This window comes from Vulpes vulpes, chromosome 1 (genome assembly GCF_048418805.1).
Source record: "Vulpes vulpes isolate BD-2025 chromosome 1, VulVul3, whole genome shotgun sequence".
NCBI classification, from domain to species: Eukaryota; Metazoa; Chordata; class Mammalia; order Carnivora; family Canidae; genus Vulpes; species Vulpes vulpes.
Window position 1 is genome coordinate 143,835,337 of NC_132780.1, and position 16,918 is coordinate 143,852,254.

Consider the following 16,918-nt stretch of genomic DNA (forward strand, 5'->3'; position numbering starts at 1 on the left):
GGAAGGAGGTTGAAGCTTAGGCTAAATAATTTGTCTAACGTACCCAGATGGCAAATGCTGGAGCTGAGACTTGCATGCACGTCTGTCTGTCTGCACTGTTTGCTATATTTAATATTTATTTTTATAATGTTTATGGTTTGCATAAAATATTCCATGAAAGGATATATATGATGATGGAAGCAACAGTTTCATTCAGCAGAATAGTAACAGAGTTAGCGACTAGCCTGCTTAGCCTGCTTGGCTCAAAAAACCTATGTTTCTTCTGAGTACCTTTCATCTCCACTTTGTTTCTTCTTTTTTAAGCTTTTATTTGGAAATGATTTTAGATTTACAGGTACCTTTGTAAAAATACTACGGAGCCTCCCGTTCCCTAGTGTTAACAGCTTACATAACCGTAGTACCATTAGCAAAGCCAAGAAATGAACATTAATGCAAACAAATGCTATTAACAAATGCATTCACTAGACTACAGACCTTATTCAGATCTCTGCAGTCTTGTCACCAATGTCCTTTCTTTGTTCCAGGACCTAATTCAGGGCCCCTCCTTATATTGAGTTTCACGTCTCCTTAGCCTCCTTTAAACTGGGACAACCTCTTCCTTCCTCTTTCACTACCTTGACACTTTCAAAGAATCCTGGTCAGTTATTTTGTGAATTTTCCCTCAATTTTGGTATGTCCAATGTTTTCTCATGGTTACATCGAGGTCATACATTTTTGTCAAGAATAGCAATATGAGGGATGCCCTCATATTTGGGTGGGTCACGTGATCAGTCTGTCATGTGAGGGGCACGTGATGTCAAAGGAGTTATCCAGACTCTGTCTGGAGAATTTCTCCTGTGACTTACAGTCTGAGCCAGCGTGGACAACATATTCTTTAAGTGCCCCAAACCTTCCTCCTGAGTCTTGCATATGGTGGCCAAGAGTATCCAGTCTGGAGACAGGCCTCTAGGGATGAGACTTCAAGTGTGAAACACTTACTAACTCTGTGACCCTGAGTAAGTGATTTAAGATCTCTGCAAAATGAGGATATGAGAATGGTCTGGTAATAACCACCCACTCCGGGGCTGTTAGAAGATTGAAGTGACTCCTAAAAAGCACTTGGAACAGGGTCAGACATGCATGGCAACTGCCACTATTGCTGTTGGTGCTGGTAGCTACAAAGTGCCTGAGGCTTGGGTGGATTCCACACTGCCTCTGTGTCCTGTTCCCCCAGGTGTGTCTCCAGTCATGCCTTCTTTTACACGGGGGAGCGCTGTCAGGCCATGCAGGTGCACAGCAGCATCCTGGGCCTGATGATCGGAAGCGTGGCCGGCGTGATCTTCTTGTCCTTCGCCATCATCTCCATCCTTTCTCAAAAGCTGAGGCAGTGACCTGCCTGCTGACATCAGCCAGATCGCAGAAGCATCTTCTCTACTCAGACCTTCCTTTCTGGGCCTCAGTGCAGTTTGGGGCGGTTTTTATCAGCCTTGCTTTGAACAGACCTCCAAGGACAAAGGCCTCCAGTCTCCTGTATGAAAATTAGGGTTTTTCTGGCCCCCATCCCCACATGGTTCTGTTACCCTGCTATGTGCCCTGAATGTAGCTCATGTGTCCTGTGACAACACTCATTACACTTCATTGCCAATCACTTGTTTAATCGACTGTCTTTAATAGACTGTAAGCTCCACCTGGGCAGGCCGTCATGTACAATGTTTGCTCCAGTGCCTGGAAGCATGCCTGGCTGGTGCATTGTGGGAACTCAATAAATGTGAATGAATGAACTGATAATGAATGAAGTAACTAAGTTATAGAAACTATCATTTCTACTGCAGATAAAATATATGTGATGAAACCTACATGCTGTTTATATTAAAATCAAATACTTATTTTTCATCAGACACAATAGTATTCGTTGAAGGCTTGTGAGTTAGAAGAAGGATTCCTCCTTGCAGCAGGACCTTGTGGCATGTACATTTCTTCTCCTCTGATTCTAAAAATAGGTCTTCACAAATTCAATAAATATTGAGTCAGTACCTTCTGTGCGTCCGGTATTGCATGTAAATTTGGGGAGGGGTGGAGAGGGAGAGTTATCCATAGCTCTTCCTCAGATCTTTTTAGGTTTAAAGCATATTTTATGAACTATTCATGTATAAAATTAGTGTGTTAGCAAACTGACAGTATCTGATAGAAGAAAGTTGTAAAAAAGTAGCTTAGGTACACTTTCTTTCCACAGTTCCTAAGGAGATAAAACCATTTGGGGCAAGAAAGTTCCAAGAAAGATCAAATCAAAGATTTGAGAACTGAGATTCCCATCCCCAGTAGGTAGAGGCTCCACAAAGAGCTGACTCTGGACGTTTAATAAAAGATAATGTTTCAAGGACCCTGAGTGGTCCTGGCTTCAGGGTCCCAGCTTCCTAAGCACACACTTTATGGCCATTCTAGAAGCAAACATGCTGGGTTAAGAAGAATCCTTTTAATATAAAGGTGTGAGGAGAGATTGTAGCAGGTGCAAAGAGCACCCCTCAGGGACCGACTCCCCAGCCTGAGGGGCATTGGTATCCCCTGGAAGGCTGGTTAAAGCATGGATTGAGGGCACCACTGCCAGAGTTTCTGATTCAGTAAGTCTGAGGTAGGATCTAAGACTCTGTACTTCTAACAAGTTGCCAGGTGATATTGCTGCTGCTGGTCCCTGGACAGCACTCAGAACTGCTGCCTTAGTGGAAAATGGGTCTGGAAGTCAGGGACACCAGTCAGGCACATCTAACCAGCTGTGCAATTTTAGTAAAATCACGTGAGCTCTTGGTCTTGGTTTCCCAATCTGTCAAATGGAGTAATGGTCAACCACGTCCTCCCACCTCACTTTAACACATCCAGGGGTGCGGAGTAATAAAATGGGATAATGAGTACGAACATATTTTAGAGCCAAATGCATGCAAATGTTACTGTTTAATACTTAGACAAGATGAGACACTATCTAGCACCAGCCTAGATTTCTATCTCCAAAGACCAAACTGAAAATAAGCAGCTTTTGCCCCACGGGCTTCACAACCTGCAAACCCACATTGCCTTCCTAGCTAGGCCTGGAGAAGGTTGTGCCCTCCACAATTATGCAGTGTCTCACCTCAAAAGGGAGCTCCAGTCTTCACTCCAGGCTCCAAATGCTGTTGTTGTTCTTAGTTTTATTAGAAAGAAATGTTCTCTGGCCCACGCCTGGCTTAGATGTGGTCTGGCTCAGAGGGAGAGGCCCCCTTCCAAACTGAGGTCAGCATTGCTTATACACATGAGTTATCTCTGGAAGAAGCAGAAACTCAGATATCAAGAGTAACCTAGTATTTTGATCCAGTACTATCGAGGAAACTGATAGTCAAAACAATGATAAGAAGGTATCAGACTGAGGGTCAAATATTTTGATATTTCCCTGTAGGTTCTCAGATCCAGCAGCACATCTACTAGCTAGGTGCATCTCTGTTGATAATTGATGATCATTTCTATTGATTGATTAAGAATCCTGCACGTGATAGATGAGATATTGCATTTAGCTTTTCTTTGAGTTTGAAGTTCTGGATCATTCCAGGAGGATTAGCAGATACTTTATCTTTTAAGGTCTGTGGTGGTGATGGGAAAGTAGGCATTCACGTGAGGCTAGAGACAGAGAAATATATATTTCATCATCTCTAGGCAGTGTGGGATTTGGGATTTAGATGATTGACGTGAAAAAGGAAATTTTCTCTGTATCTGGGTACTTGGCTTCTTGGCCAACATAGTGGGAGGGGGTCAGAGTAGTTTGAAAATCCGAAAATGTCTCAAGCTTCCCCCCACCCCATCCCTTATCCTTTTCTGTTTCCTCCTCTGGCTCATTTTTGTCTGTGAACTGGTCTGAGCCAATCTAGCCATTCACGAATGTCAGGTTCTTTAGTAATACCTGGAGCCTGAGATATAAAAAGTGAATGGAACCTATACCACCTTATCTTAAATATTACAATGAACATTAACATGTTTTGTCACACGTGAACAGATTTATTATCTATCAAACCCGACAAAAGTCACCTGACCTATTTTGTAAATGTAGTAAAGTCTCTGCTCTGTGATTTTGCTTTCTAACAAACATCTTGTATTAAAGATTCACTCCAGGTGTGTGCAACTAAATAATCTGAGGGCCAGGAAGAGACAGTTGTCTACTCCAGGGTCTCTCAAACTTGGGCACCACCGACATTTTGAACTAGATATTCCGTGTTGTGGGTGATGTTCTGTACCATTGTAGGATGTTAATAGCATCCTGGCATCTGTTCACTGGATGTCAGGAGTGCCACTCCCCTAGTTATAAAAACTAAAAATGTCTCTAGATGTTGCCAAATGTCCCTGGGGAGGAGGGCAAAGTCACCTTTGGTCAGCCAATGGAATAGTCTATCAAATGAGGGAGATCAGGATCAAATAGAGTTGTATTCCAAGTTTTTATTCCAAAGTTAGTTTACCTACTGGTGGTTCGTACCTCTACCTCTACATGTTTGATAATTCCAGTTTACTGATGCAAAAATGATTTATAGCATTCTTTAAACTAACAAAAACCCTCTGGTGTGGTTTGAGGTAGCAATATTGAAAAGTTTTTGCTTTGGATGTTTCTGCAGTACAGACTTTTGTTTAGGGTCCTCCGATGCTAACTACCATGGGGATGTTGCAGAGTACGTTGGCAAGCGTCTTACCTCCTCCATCTCTGGATTACAGTTGACTTGAATACTGCATCCAGTGTAATAGGATATGGATGTATCTCTGAAAGCAAATTATAGACCATCAAACACCTTTTTTTTTTCTCAAGCTTGTCCTTTCTGATGAATTATGTCATCCATTTTATGGCTTGGAGAAAACCTAGGGATCGTGAGGTTCTACTCAGATATTTGAGTAAAGTGAGCAGATTCTAGAGAGAACAAGTGAATCAGTCAGGTCAAAGATCCATTTAATAGGGGAATCTATTGTCCCCTTTTGGTTACCAGGAAAGCTTAATAAGACCAGTGGTCTGGGGGGTTAGGGGGATTATGCAGTGTAAGCTAATCAACATCTAACAGGATGTGAAGATCTTTTTTGCTTGATTTTCTTTATTATAAATATTATTTTATGTCTAATTAGTCACCTACTTACATTTCCATGTATTTATGAATTTGGCTAAAATAGCTTTCCTATGTTATATAAACATAACATGTTTATGTTTATAAACATATGTTTTATGTTTCCTATATAAAACATAACATATTTTTTCAGAATCTTCAAGCAAAATCAATTTTCACAGACATGTATTGTGTTTAGCTATGAGTACTGTTTAGCAAACTATCATAAACCCTAATGCATGGGAGATGGGAGATAGTGGGGCAGGATGGTGGTAATCTCTAATGAGTACTGAAGTGGAAGAAATGACAGAAGACAGGGAAATACAAATCAAAACCACAATGAGACAGTACCTCACATCTGTCAGAATGGCTAAAATTAACAAGTTAGGAACCAAAAAATGTTGGTGAAGATGTGGTGAAAGGGGAACCCTCTTACACTGGTGGTGGGAATGCAAGCTGGTCCAGCCACTCCGGAAAATAGTGTGGAGGTTCCTCAAAAAGTTAGGAATAGAATTACCCTATGACCCAGCAATTGCCCTACTAGCTATTTATCCAGCTGTTTTCACTGGTAAATTTTATTTCGCTTGCTGTGTACCTCTCTCCCAGAAGCTTTTGCATGGGAAACCTCATCTCTCCTTGAGATTGGGTGTTCTGTGAGATGGATGTCCAATGTAAGGGAGAATGTGCCAGAGCTATTCTTTGGGGGTGGGTGGGTGGGGAGGAGCAGTATCCCAAAGCATATGATATTCTTTTGCGTTCAGAAGTTGTCTGCCCATTACATAAGCCCAGGTCAGTATGTCCCTCAGTCCCTAGGATTAGCCTTCTGGGATGTTGGTACTATTTACTTCTTCTGGGTCTTCCTGGATCACACTTTGGCTGGCAAAGCCAGCAGCCTCCTCTTGAATGCATGTCAGGAAGCTCCACTAGAACTTACCAGCTGGCCTCAGCAGTGGGCGCGTGTGTCAGACAGTCCTGGGGCAGCTGCAGGTTCAGCGTGGATTGAAAATGAAAACCCAGCTTGGCAGTAGTTTCCAGTGGATGAATTAGAACAAGGGACAGGTCCATCCTCATTCATCCTTTGGAAGGTGCCTTGCTGGGGAAAGTGTGAAATCCCTGGGACACGCGGAAGGCACCCATTTTGCTTCCTCAAACTACTTTCCAGACTCTTGTCTGGAACAGGGAAACCAGATGATTTGGGAGGGGGCTCCTTTTAGGTTTGCCTTTGGTTCCATAAGTAAGCTTTGGTCAGTCATGGAGGAAAGAACCAGAAGGAAGGAGCCATCCCGGCTCGGTTATCCCAGAAATGTACACCTGCCTGCAGCCTCCCCATGCACAGCTGAGACAGTGTGGCTGGAACGTTCACTCTCCCCGTATCTCTCCAGAGCTTTCTGACTTGCTTGGCTCCTGCAAGGACCAGAGCATAAAAAAGCGCCGGGAGGTAGGGACAGTGGGCGATTCCTGCGTTCCTGGGTTCTACCGCCTAGGAGGCCTCCATCCCACCTTCGCTCCAGGTTCCGGGCGCATCACAGCGCGGCCGTGCAGCCTCGGAGCGGGACGCAGGGGCGCAGCCCCCTCGGACGACCACAAGGTGGCGACCAAGCCCCAGGAGCAGCCCGCAGGCCTGCGGGCAGGAGAGGCGGCGGCCGCAGCCAGCTGTCACCCAGCTGTCACCCAGCTGTCACCCAGGGGCCCCGCTGGAGGCTTCCTGTCGGTTCCGCTTTGACGGGGCCGGCTGGGACAGCTGCTAGGGAGCTCCTCGGGGCCTGGGAGCCGCTCACTGTTCCAGGAAAACAGCGAGTGGCTGCGGCCCCCTGGGTTAATCACAAGCAGACTCCTCGCGCGCCTGGGGCCGCAGGCTGGCTGCCGGGGCAGGGGGGGGGGGGGTCTGGATGCGGGCTGATGCCCGGCAGGCCCGCGGCGCCCCGGAGGGTGCTGTCGGGCGGAGGGCGCGGCTGTAACTGCAAAGTCTTCCCACGACTTGCACAATCAGTTCCTGTTGCTTTTCCTGCTGAGAAAAAGCCCCCCCCCCCCAGCCCCCCCCCCCCCCCCCCCCGGGCTCCTGGGTTGCTTCTGTGTAGTTCAACAGCAGCAGCAATATCACGTCGGGGCTTGGCTCTGCATTAAAGAGGGAAAACCGTGGGGGTGTGAAAGGTCTCACGTCTCCCCTGCCCACGGTCCCTTTGTGCAGAGGGAACGCCGGTGACCGTGCAACTCTTCATCCCCAAGTGTAAAGGGAAAAGGTGTGTATCTGGAAAATGGAAAGATGACTTCAGCTGTGGGGGGAGACCACAGCCACCCCACAGGGTACTTGGCCATACATCACCGGGCTCCGGCACAGGCGGGCCTCAGGGATCGTGCCCCTCCTGCCTCCCTTCTTGCTCCGTCTGCCCCAGAGTTGCTGGGCATAGGAAGCTTATGAAGACTGGTTTCCTCACTAGAATGTGCTAGAGGATCACCTTAGGTATCCATTTACACAGGACATAAGGAAAGATGGGGGTGGGGGTGAGGACCTAGAACCCTTACCCTTGAGGTTGGGAAATGGGAACTAATCAGGTGCTTTCTGACTGCCTCACTTCTTTGGAATCACTGATGAGAACACAGAGAAGGGGTGGATACATCACAGGCCTTTGAGGTAATGTTCCATTATCTTAAAGTCCGCTGCTTGGCATCTGCCGCTATGAGGGCTAATTTGATATGAGTGCCCACAGGGCCAGAGCTGTGTTTGAATGCTGCTGCTGGCTGGCTGCCCTGGAAGACAGGGGCACCTGGAAGTCTGCCACATGGGCCCATTTGATGCTGGGAAAGCATCCCTCAGAGCAGGCCTCCCCTGGGAACCCTCTAATCACACTTGCAAAGCTCTCCTGCTTCCCCAAACTTTCATCCTCCAGGACCATCTGGTTTCCAGACCCAGGCGCAAAGGGCTCAGAAGGAGTCACAGTGGGAAGTTGATCCACAGGGGCGCCCCCATCCTCCCCATCCTTAAGGGCTTCTGAAGGCCCAAGGGGCTGTGGGATGGGCCTGGGATCCCATATGCACCCTCTGGGCGGTACGGGCAAGGGGCTCAGTGCTGGCCCAGGATCTGAGGCAAGGGAAAGGGTTGGACTCTTCCAGGAAGCGCAGAGGGTCTATGTGAAGGTGTGTCTACCTATGTGCTTGGAGGCCCTAGAAGAAAAGTCATGTTACACACGGGATTAGTGGAAGGAAATCTTCAGTCAGTAATTTGTTTTTAGGACTACCTATTTCCTCATAGGTACCTGATGAACCATGTCCTACCCTTTCTGATCCAATGTCCTCCCAATGACCCCCCTCGATGCCCAGGGCTTAGAATTCCCCTGAAATCCCTTTAGGGTCACCAGAGTTTAATGCCCCTTATGGCTCTCTGTGGTCAGCCTCTATCTGTCTTTCAAGGAGATATTGGAAATAATCTTTTGTTTGCATAATACTCGACAGTTTACAAAACCTGTTTATGTCAACCATGGTTTGTGAGCCTGACAACTGCTCTGGGTGGTAGTTAGAATGATCCCCATTTTTTAGATGAGCAAACCAAAGAACAGAGAGGTTTAGGGAAAGGCTCAGGTGAGTGAGGAAAAGGGTCTTCCTGTTCCAGGAGCTGCATTCTTTCTGCTATACCACACTGAGGAGAAAGCAGGCTCATTCTCCATGAAAGAAGGCTAACGGCGATTCCAGACACTTCCTCCTTCCTGGGGAAGATGTGGAACTAATTTTCTGGGACAAATGCCCTATGCTTGTCAAAAATCTCGGAGGAGGGTTTTTAACAGGGTGGCTTTCAGGCTAGCTTGGAGGGGCAGGAGTTATGTGGAAAAGAAGTATTTGGGGAGAGAAATTCTGGATTTCTACCCACCCCCAAACCCCCAGGATGTGCCAGGTCTCCGCACAGACCAGCATGGATGATGTGGTACCTGCTCTGCTTTAAATTCATTCTCCTACCCTGCTCTCGGTATACAGAAGGCAGATAGCAGAAAGCATTTGTCTCTGGTTTATGCTCTAAAGCTGTGTTGTGGGGCACTTGGATGACTCAGCGGTTGAGCGTCTGCCTTTGGTTCAGGTCGTGATCCCGGGGTTCTGGGATCGAGTCCCGCATTGGGCTCCCTGCATGGTGCCTGCTTCTTCCTCTGCCTGTGTCTCTGCCCCTCTCTATCTTTCATGAATAAATAAATACAATCTTTAAAACAAATAAAGCTGTGTTGTTCAATGCAGTAGCCTCTAGATACATGTGGCTACTGAACACTTGAAATGTGACTGGACAACGGAGGTGTTTGGTTAGTGAAAAGTACATGCTAGAATTTCAGTACTTAGTACAAAAAAAGGAAAGGAATGTTCACTGTTTCATTAATAAGTTTACATTAATTACATCTGGAAATGATAATATTTTGGATATATTTGGTTACATAGGAATATTACTGTAATTAGTTTTAACTTTTTACTCCCCTCATGGAACCTGACGTGGGACTCGATCCCGTGTCTCCAGGATCACACCCTGAGCCGAAGGCGGCACTAAAGCACTGAGCCACCCGGGCTGCCCAACTTTTTTACTTTTTTTTTAAAGGTGGCTACTAAAAATTTAAAATACACTCGACTTATGATAGTTCCTCAGACAATGCAGCTTACCTGGCACTACCAAATAGTACAAAGAAAGCTGCAGTCGTTTTTACATAAAGTATTCATAGGAAGCATGCTTTTCTTCCTGTTTATATGAAGGAAGCAGAAACTTCATAAAGTCAGGGGAGAAAAGTCTTCAAAATACAAAAATAAACATCTTCCTTCTGAATGATGTATGCATTACCTTAGAAAGAAAAAAAAAAGGTGCAAAAGAGCAGAAGAGTCCAAACAAGCTTCTATGACGAGGCAAGCATATGAGAGATGTGTGGGTCTATTGAGGAGGAGATGTTCCCAGGGCCAGGCCACAGCACTTCATGGGAAGCCTTGAAGGATGAGAGGTGCCCAGCACAGAATGAACATTTTGACTTTATTTTTAAGATCTGGGAGGTGAGTGTTAACCAAAGCTTAGAGGACTCCCTGGCACCTGTGTTGCTTAGGGGTCTCTGATCTGTTGGCCTAAGTGTCAAGGGAAAATCAGCTCTTGGACTCACTCTACTTGGCACACCAGACACGAACCGTGCTGGGGAAGACTGTCAGCCCTAAAAGTTGATATGCCTCTTTTCATCTGGACAAATCAGACTTTTCCCAAACAGCACCCTTTCCCCGAATTCCCACAGAGCTGGATGCCATCTCCCTGGGCAAGGTGACTTCTTTCACATTTGTGTATTGAGCAAACAGAGTTAACACTATAGTACTTGCATCACATGAGCTTTATTAGTGGTCCTGCCAGAGAGCCTTTAAGTGTGATTACTGCTGTGGATAAAAATGCTTACAGGTCGCATAGCCACAGCTAAGGCCTCATACAGAATCTACAGAGCTGTGTTGAATCCTGCATGTTGTTTGCTTAAACCATCTGTTGAAAAAGCCTGTGTGAGCCTCTCTCATTAACTTGGGCAGGACTTGTAAATACATCACTCCCAGGAGTGGAATCCATCATATGGCAAAGGTGAAGGAATGTTGTAGATATAATCAAGGCTGACTTTGAGTTAATCACAAGCGTGATTATTTCGGACCTAATCAGGTGAGTCCTTTAAAAGAGAGTCTAGAAACTGAAGAAGTCAGAGATTCAAAGCTGCACAGAAGTCCTGTTGACTTTTAAAAAGCAAAGGACCATGTTGTGGAGAAGGCCACATGGTAGGGGATGGCAGGACACCTCTGGATGCTGAGGGTCTCTGTCCTAGACCTACAAAGGATGGAATGCTACCCAACAACCAGTGAGCTCATCTGAATGAATCCACAGCCCTGGCTGCCTGCCTAAGTTCCACCTGGTAAGTACCTGAGCAGAGGACGCAGTGAAGCCATGCCCAGGCTTCTGATTGCCCCCCAGAAACCATGTGACAGCAGGTGAGCGCTGTTTTGAGCCTCTATGTTTGTGGTAACATGTTACAGAATGATAGAATATGAAAACAGGCAACATGGGCCCATGTGGATGGAATAATCTGTTGCTCACAGAACTCTTGGGACTCTGTTTTCAGCCATTCATGAAAATTCCAACCAAGCCACACACAAATGTTAGAATAGCTATTTGTTTATTTTTTTCCTGGACATTTAGGTGCTGAAAGCTTTACTTCAGGGTCTCTCGTTTCAAACCTCTGTAAGCTTTCCATGCTGCATGGGAGTGTGGACGGTGTGAGGAAAGACGTCAGTGCTGTCAGCCAACTGAGCTCAGCTGGGAGCTTCCGGTACCACCCACCCCCATGCCCGGAGAACCAAAGCAACCATTCGCTGGGTGGAGAGTGGAGTTAAATCCTGGTGGGATTTCTGGTAGGGAAGCCTGCAACAGCAGCAATGGCCTATTTACAAAGGAGCAGACAATTTATAAAAAGAAAGCTTCACGAGATCTCACTAGATATTTTATTGTTATAAGCATGGAAAGGACACATAGCTGTGTGCTGACATACTACTATGACATGATTTAATATCCCCAGTCATAATGTTAGAAACCTGTAGCTTCTCATTTCAAAACTAACATCTTTCAAATGAGACACGATTTTCATTGACTTTTTAACGATATCACAGAAAGATAACACCCACTGTAAACCCCTCCTTTATTTTGGACACTCAGGGAATCAGACTTCCATTGGCCTGGGTCACCGGCTCCCTTCGGGATGCACAAGGTCTATCTGACGTCACCTTCACATGCCACACATCAAAGGCATTCCATCTACATGGGATTTCTGTGACCATACTGGTCTCCCTCTGTCTTCTCAAATGGTGGGACTTTCTGTCTCCCTCCCCTCAGATAACTCCACCCCCTGCCCCTGTGCCTACGGGTTGCTATGATCTTTCTCCTCTCCGTGTCACTTTTGTTTAACCGTCAACACTGATCTCTCTGAACTTCTCTACACAAATGACAAAAGGCTAGGACTTCTCAGTGTTTCTTCACGTCTGGCTTTAGCAACTTATATCCTGAAAAGCCCATGGATCTTTATTTACTTCTTTCTCCATATGTAAGAAGTAGGGAGGAGGATGGTGGACACATGACTACTTCAAGACATGACCTGTTACACGGGACTTAACAATATTCCCAAAGAATATTTCTGTAGTTTATATTAATTGCACATTTGTGAATGCTTTAACCTCACAACCTCTGAAGCATTGGCACAGATCCCTTTGCAAGAAATTGACTTAATAGAAAGCCTTTTAATGCAAGTAAATTTTGGCCCTTGGAACTGACTTTGTTCACCAAGAGGGGTCCGGAACATGAGGAAGCATTGGGCACGTTGCAAGCAGAGCAGACCACACAGCTCACTTTGTACCAACATCAGAGCCGACATTCCTTCTTCCTCTTCCTTAGAAATCTGCTGCTGAAAGCTTTGCAATCACTGTTGATTGTGAACTAATGAACACAGGACTAGACAGGACTCCTGCTTTCACAAAGCTCATGGACTCATGGACTGCTCTCTTTTACAATTTTGAATTCTATTATTTTAGGATATTCTTGGCAAACGGCAGTGGTTGAGCTATGTATCTTGCAGTTGAGCAGAAAACCAGTAAGAATGTCTCTAAGTTTTTGTTTTCGTAGGTGTTCTGGAATTTGGATCTGGTGTTGTAGCTTGAAAGCTACAAAGTACATGCACACGCGTGTGTGCATGTGTGTGTGTTCGGGGTAAGGGAACATGTGTCAGTTAATGCACATGGGCAAAGGGCCAAATCCACATCCTATGAACTCTGCGAAGGTTCCTGCCATTATAGAGGTTCCCCTCACAACACAATGCTTCCCATAGGATCCCTTCGTGGGTGGAAGTTCAGTGTTTCTTGCCCCGTTGTGTTTTTGAGCTCCTCCTGAGTGCCATGCCTTCTTCGGCTGATCATGTCAGGATGGTCGGGCTCACACATTGTGCTGTATAACCCTGCCTCCGTTATTCCTGAGATTACTCCAGGCCATTCTCTCTCCAACTTCTAATTCTCATTCCATTGACCTCTAGCCTAGCTTCTGGCTCTGTCTCCTCCGTACTGAGTTCTGCCCAGAGGTGACCATCCCTGGAGAATTTAATAGCTTAATCATTTCCTTTTGTGACAATTTCCAGAAAGTGTGGGAGTAGATGTCTACATCATTTGTGAACATGTAGAAAAGAAGAGCTTATTTACTTGCAACATTATGAGGACTTCTACTTGCCCCACTTGCTTCGCCCCCTGAAGAAGAGAGGCAGAAGTAGAATATAAAATTAAAGATAAAAAGAAGAGAGGTGAAGGAGTTAAAATATTAAAAGGAAACTCTTTTGAAACTTAATAAATAAAAGGTTGCTACATCACAGCCTCCTTTGTCCTACCTTCCTGATGTTTAGATCTGTTCTGGTTCTCAGTTCATTTGAAGACCACATGGCCCCCATTTCCCGAGTAGCCCCACATTTTTATTCTGCTTCACTGCCTCTCTGGGATCAGACTTCAATTTGGAATGTATGGTTGCTGTGGCTACATCACATGCTTAACTTTAATATGGATGCAATTTTAATAAATATTTGTATTTTTATGAAATGCACACACCAAAAGAAACACACACACAATTTGGACATAATTCACAAATAATCAAATCCTTGGGGGAAACTCCACCATCTGCTCATCAAGGTAAAGCATCACTGGGAGCAGAGAGTAGCCAACCATAACATTTCATTCCAGAAGACTTCCAAGTGGTTGGAACAAACACAAATTAGACAGTACAAAACTCTTAATGTATATTGGTCTTGGAACGTAAGGGCTATACCACACACCAAGGGCCCCTAAATCCACAGTAGCAACCACAATGATAAACAATGCCATAAGATTATTAAAATCTATTCTATGATGCACAGAGAAGTACCTGGTTAAAGCTGTTAAATATAATATACGACAGTCAGGATCTGTTTTCAGTGCAATATATCACATTTATATCACAATATGTCACATTTGGCAAGTGATGGATATAAAAATAGATATTTTTTGCCTTCAAAAAGTGGATCAGACCAAAATGTAAGGCTGCTCCAAAAAACGGTAAAAAATGTAACTAGCAGTTGGATCTGCTTGGATCTGATAAAGCACGGCTCTCCCACTTCCTCTGCTTGCTCCGTCCACTGAGCTCAAACCTTAACATGCACCAGCATATGTGTGTGTGTTTAGCATCAGGAGAATTACGTCTCCTTCCATGCATCCCTTGAAAATATTATTATCCACTTGAAAGCATCCCAATGTTAGAATTGCCTCCCTATCTCTTCCTGGTGCCTTTTCTTTCTTTCTTTTCTTTTTTTTTTAAATTTTTCTCTCCTAGCTAAGAAAATACCAGGAAGACACCAAACTTTCTCCATGGCTCATTTCAGTTTCCATTTTTGAGTCACTTTTGTATTCTCCATGTTACAGTATCAGAATAATTAAGTTAACATGGAAATTTTAAACTGTGGCTCTTGATTGTTTTTCTCTATTTTTTTTCCTTTTTTCCTGTTTCCTTCTTTTCTTCCTTCCTTCTTAGAGTTCACTGAAGTATTTCCTAGGTCCTAGCCTCATGCTTATTATTTTAAAGCTTATGCTTGTGCCCAACATGTGAAAAGTAGAAATGTCTCTTTGAATTTCTATTTTACAATATAGACAGGGGCGTTGGGCCTCTGGGGGCTTGAATTTCACTTAAATACTGTACATGTATAGTATCACACAAGGGGTGGGGTGGGGCAGCAAATAAACTCAACAATGACTTTTAGTCTGTCTTTACAAAAGGAAGCTTCTTTTCCCTAATGCAAAAGTCTCTTCAGCATTTGCTCCAGGAAGCCTGCGGAGAAAACATTTTACCCATGGCTTTGAAAGGATTTTTTTTTTTCAGAGCATATCCGCTGTCCTTTAAGAAGTCACGTGGGTAGATTTTCCTGTTCTTAGTTGAGCAAGGAGTAAGCACTGGATGTGTTTTCCAGGGATGAGCTGGTTGTTTCTGGGGTGGAAACATTGTACGTTCCTAAAAAACAGAGCAGCAGCTCAGTTTTAAGGACAAGACTTCATGCTTGTTGTGGTATGAATCTCTCCTGCTGGCCTGAGGGAGCTCTAGCTCAAGAGCCAGGTAAGCTCGGCCATGCCTGGAAACAAACCCATGCCTGCCCTCTGCCCAAGACCCAGAAGTGCCAGAGAACAAACAAAGCTGTCGTTCTCAAGCATGCGTGGCAGCCGACAAGACAAGCACTAACTACTTCACATCAAACCAGCAGCCAGATTTCTACAAAAGACAGGGAGATGTGAACATGGGCAGCCCTCCACATGCCACCACATGCATGGGCCTGGAGACATCCACGTGAGGGAAGCTCCTTGGTCCCCTTGGGTTGGGGTGACTTATGAAAGCCTTTGGGGGGGACCCAGAGGCTGAGCTAGAAGGCGAGGGGGGAAAGGGGAAAAAAGGAAAGAAAAGGAAAGAAAAAACGAAGAAAAGGAAGGATTGGACAAGAAGCAGAAGTCAGGGGATGCCAACAAAGGTGCAGCGGAGGGGGCAGCCATGGAGCAACCACATGGGCTGGTGTCAGCAGGAGGCAGGGACTGAGCACAGAACAAGTGGGGGCGGGGTGCCCACCCTACCATCAGATTGGTGAGCTGCCACTGCTAACAAGGTTTCCATCATTGACTGGGGGTCCCTTTGGGGCCGCTGACAACATAAACCAAAGTTACAGTGATTATGGGACCCTCAAGTGGGCCAACCCAGAGCTGCATTAATGACTCTCGAGAAGCCATCAAATGGCACTGACTGGGAATCTCAGGCCCCAGGACCTCAGGAACACAGCCCTAACTCCAACTTCCATCGGACTGATTCAGAAACAAAGAACACACTTTATTGGCCTTATATATTGCATAATTCTGATTCCGCTGAGAATCATTTAGTGACCATGAGGGGCAAGTGCAATGGTTATACTATACCCTGAAGATTTGATAATTTCACAACAGGCCTAATCAGTGACTTTCAAAATCAAAAGTAAAAACCTTCCACTTTCATGAGTAATGCATCAAACACCAAGTCCTCTGGAGTTTTTAACAGTTTTAACAATAGGCATTCTCCAAATATGATTTTATAGGAAAAGCCTTAGTCTGGAATATGGACACAAGTCTAGATTCTGCATTTGTGAGATCTGTTCATTTTCAAGAAGCTGGAAGCAATTCTGGTGCTTATTTTCCTGGGGGTGGGGGATGGTGGGCAGAGGTTTCAACTTACCAGAATAACTGAGACCCATTGCCAAAGTCATTTACTTCATTTATTTGATACCTCCGAGAGAGCAATTTAAATGTGCATGTTCCTAATAGAATGGATAACTTGGGTAATTCCTCTTGCATATATGCACAATTTTGTAAATGTCAATGTGTACAATAAGTACACTCCAGAAAAAGAAAAGGAAAAAGGGGGAAAAGAAACTCACAGTATGTGATCCTATAGTAGAGCTTTCTAAATATATTTTTTGCTGCATCTTAACCCATAAACATGAACTTCCTATTCCTATTTAACAGGAATAGCAAAGAGCTCCACATTTGACAAGGCCAACAATTTATAGTTCTAATTTTTGTGATACAGTTTTGACAGACAGCTCTCCACAGGCTTGTCTAGATTCTCTAAATCTTAGCCTTCTTAAGTTATTATTAGCTGCCCACTGAAGGCAGTTGCCCTCTGTGTCAGCCTCTTGGTGGTTTGGGAAAATGTAAGCCAGCTCCTGTATTTAACCTCTTGCCCCTACCCCAGATGAGGCAATTGTCAGTAAATGCTGTAAAGTGGGGAGTGGGAAGGTGGG

General features: G+C 44.9%; 2 protein-coding genes across 27 annotated transcripts in view; one reads left to right on the plus strand and one right to left on the minus strand.

The window, feature by feature from the left end:
- The window catches only part of MEP1A (meprin A subunit alpha), a 33,148-nt gene extending 31,513 nt beyond the window's left edge, over window positions 1-1,635 (plus strand). Inside the window, exon 14 of the mRNA XM_025991214.2 lies at window positions 1,214-1,635. Coding sequence (XP_025846999.2) covers window positions 1,214-1,370 — 157 coding nt within the window. The 3' untranslated portion in view covers window positions 1,371-1,635. The remainder of the gene's footprint in view (window positions 1-1,213) is intronic.
- A 9,903-nt stretch (window positions 1,636-11,538) lies between these two features.
- ADGRF5 (adhesion G protein-coupled receptor F5) overlaps window positions 11,539-16,918 on the minus strand; it is a 103,317-nt gene continuing 97,937 nt past the window's right edge. For 15 of the 26 annotated variants that reach the window (XM_072733576.1, XM_072733550.1, XM_072733589.1 and 12 more), the window contains one exon: window positions 11,539-15,114. In XM_072733576.1, the coding sequence (XP_072589677.1) occupies window positions 15,035-15,114 (80 nt within the window). In that variant the 3' untranslated portion in view covers window positions 11,539-15,034. Of the gene's footprint in view, window positions 15,115-15,722; window positions 15,790-16,918 lie in introns of all 26 variants that reach the window. The other 11 variants (XM_072733608.1, XM_072733620.1, XM_072733490.1 and 8 more) reach the window with 1 other exon arrangement.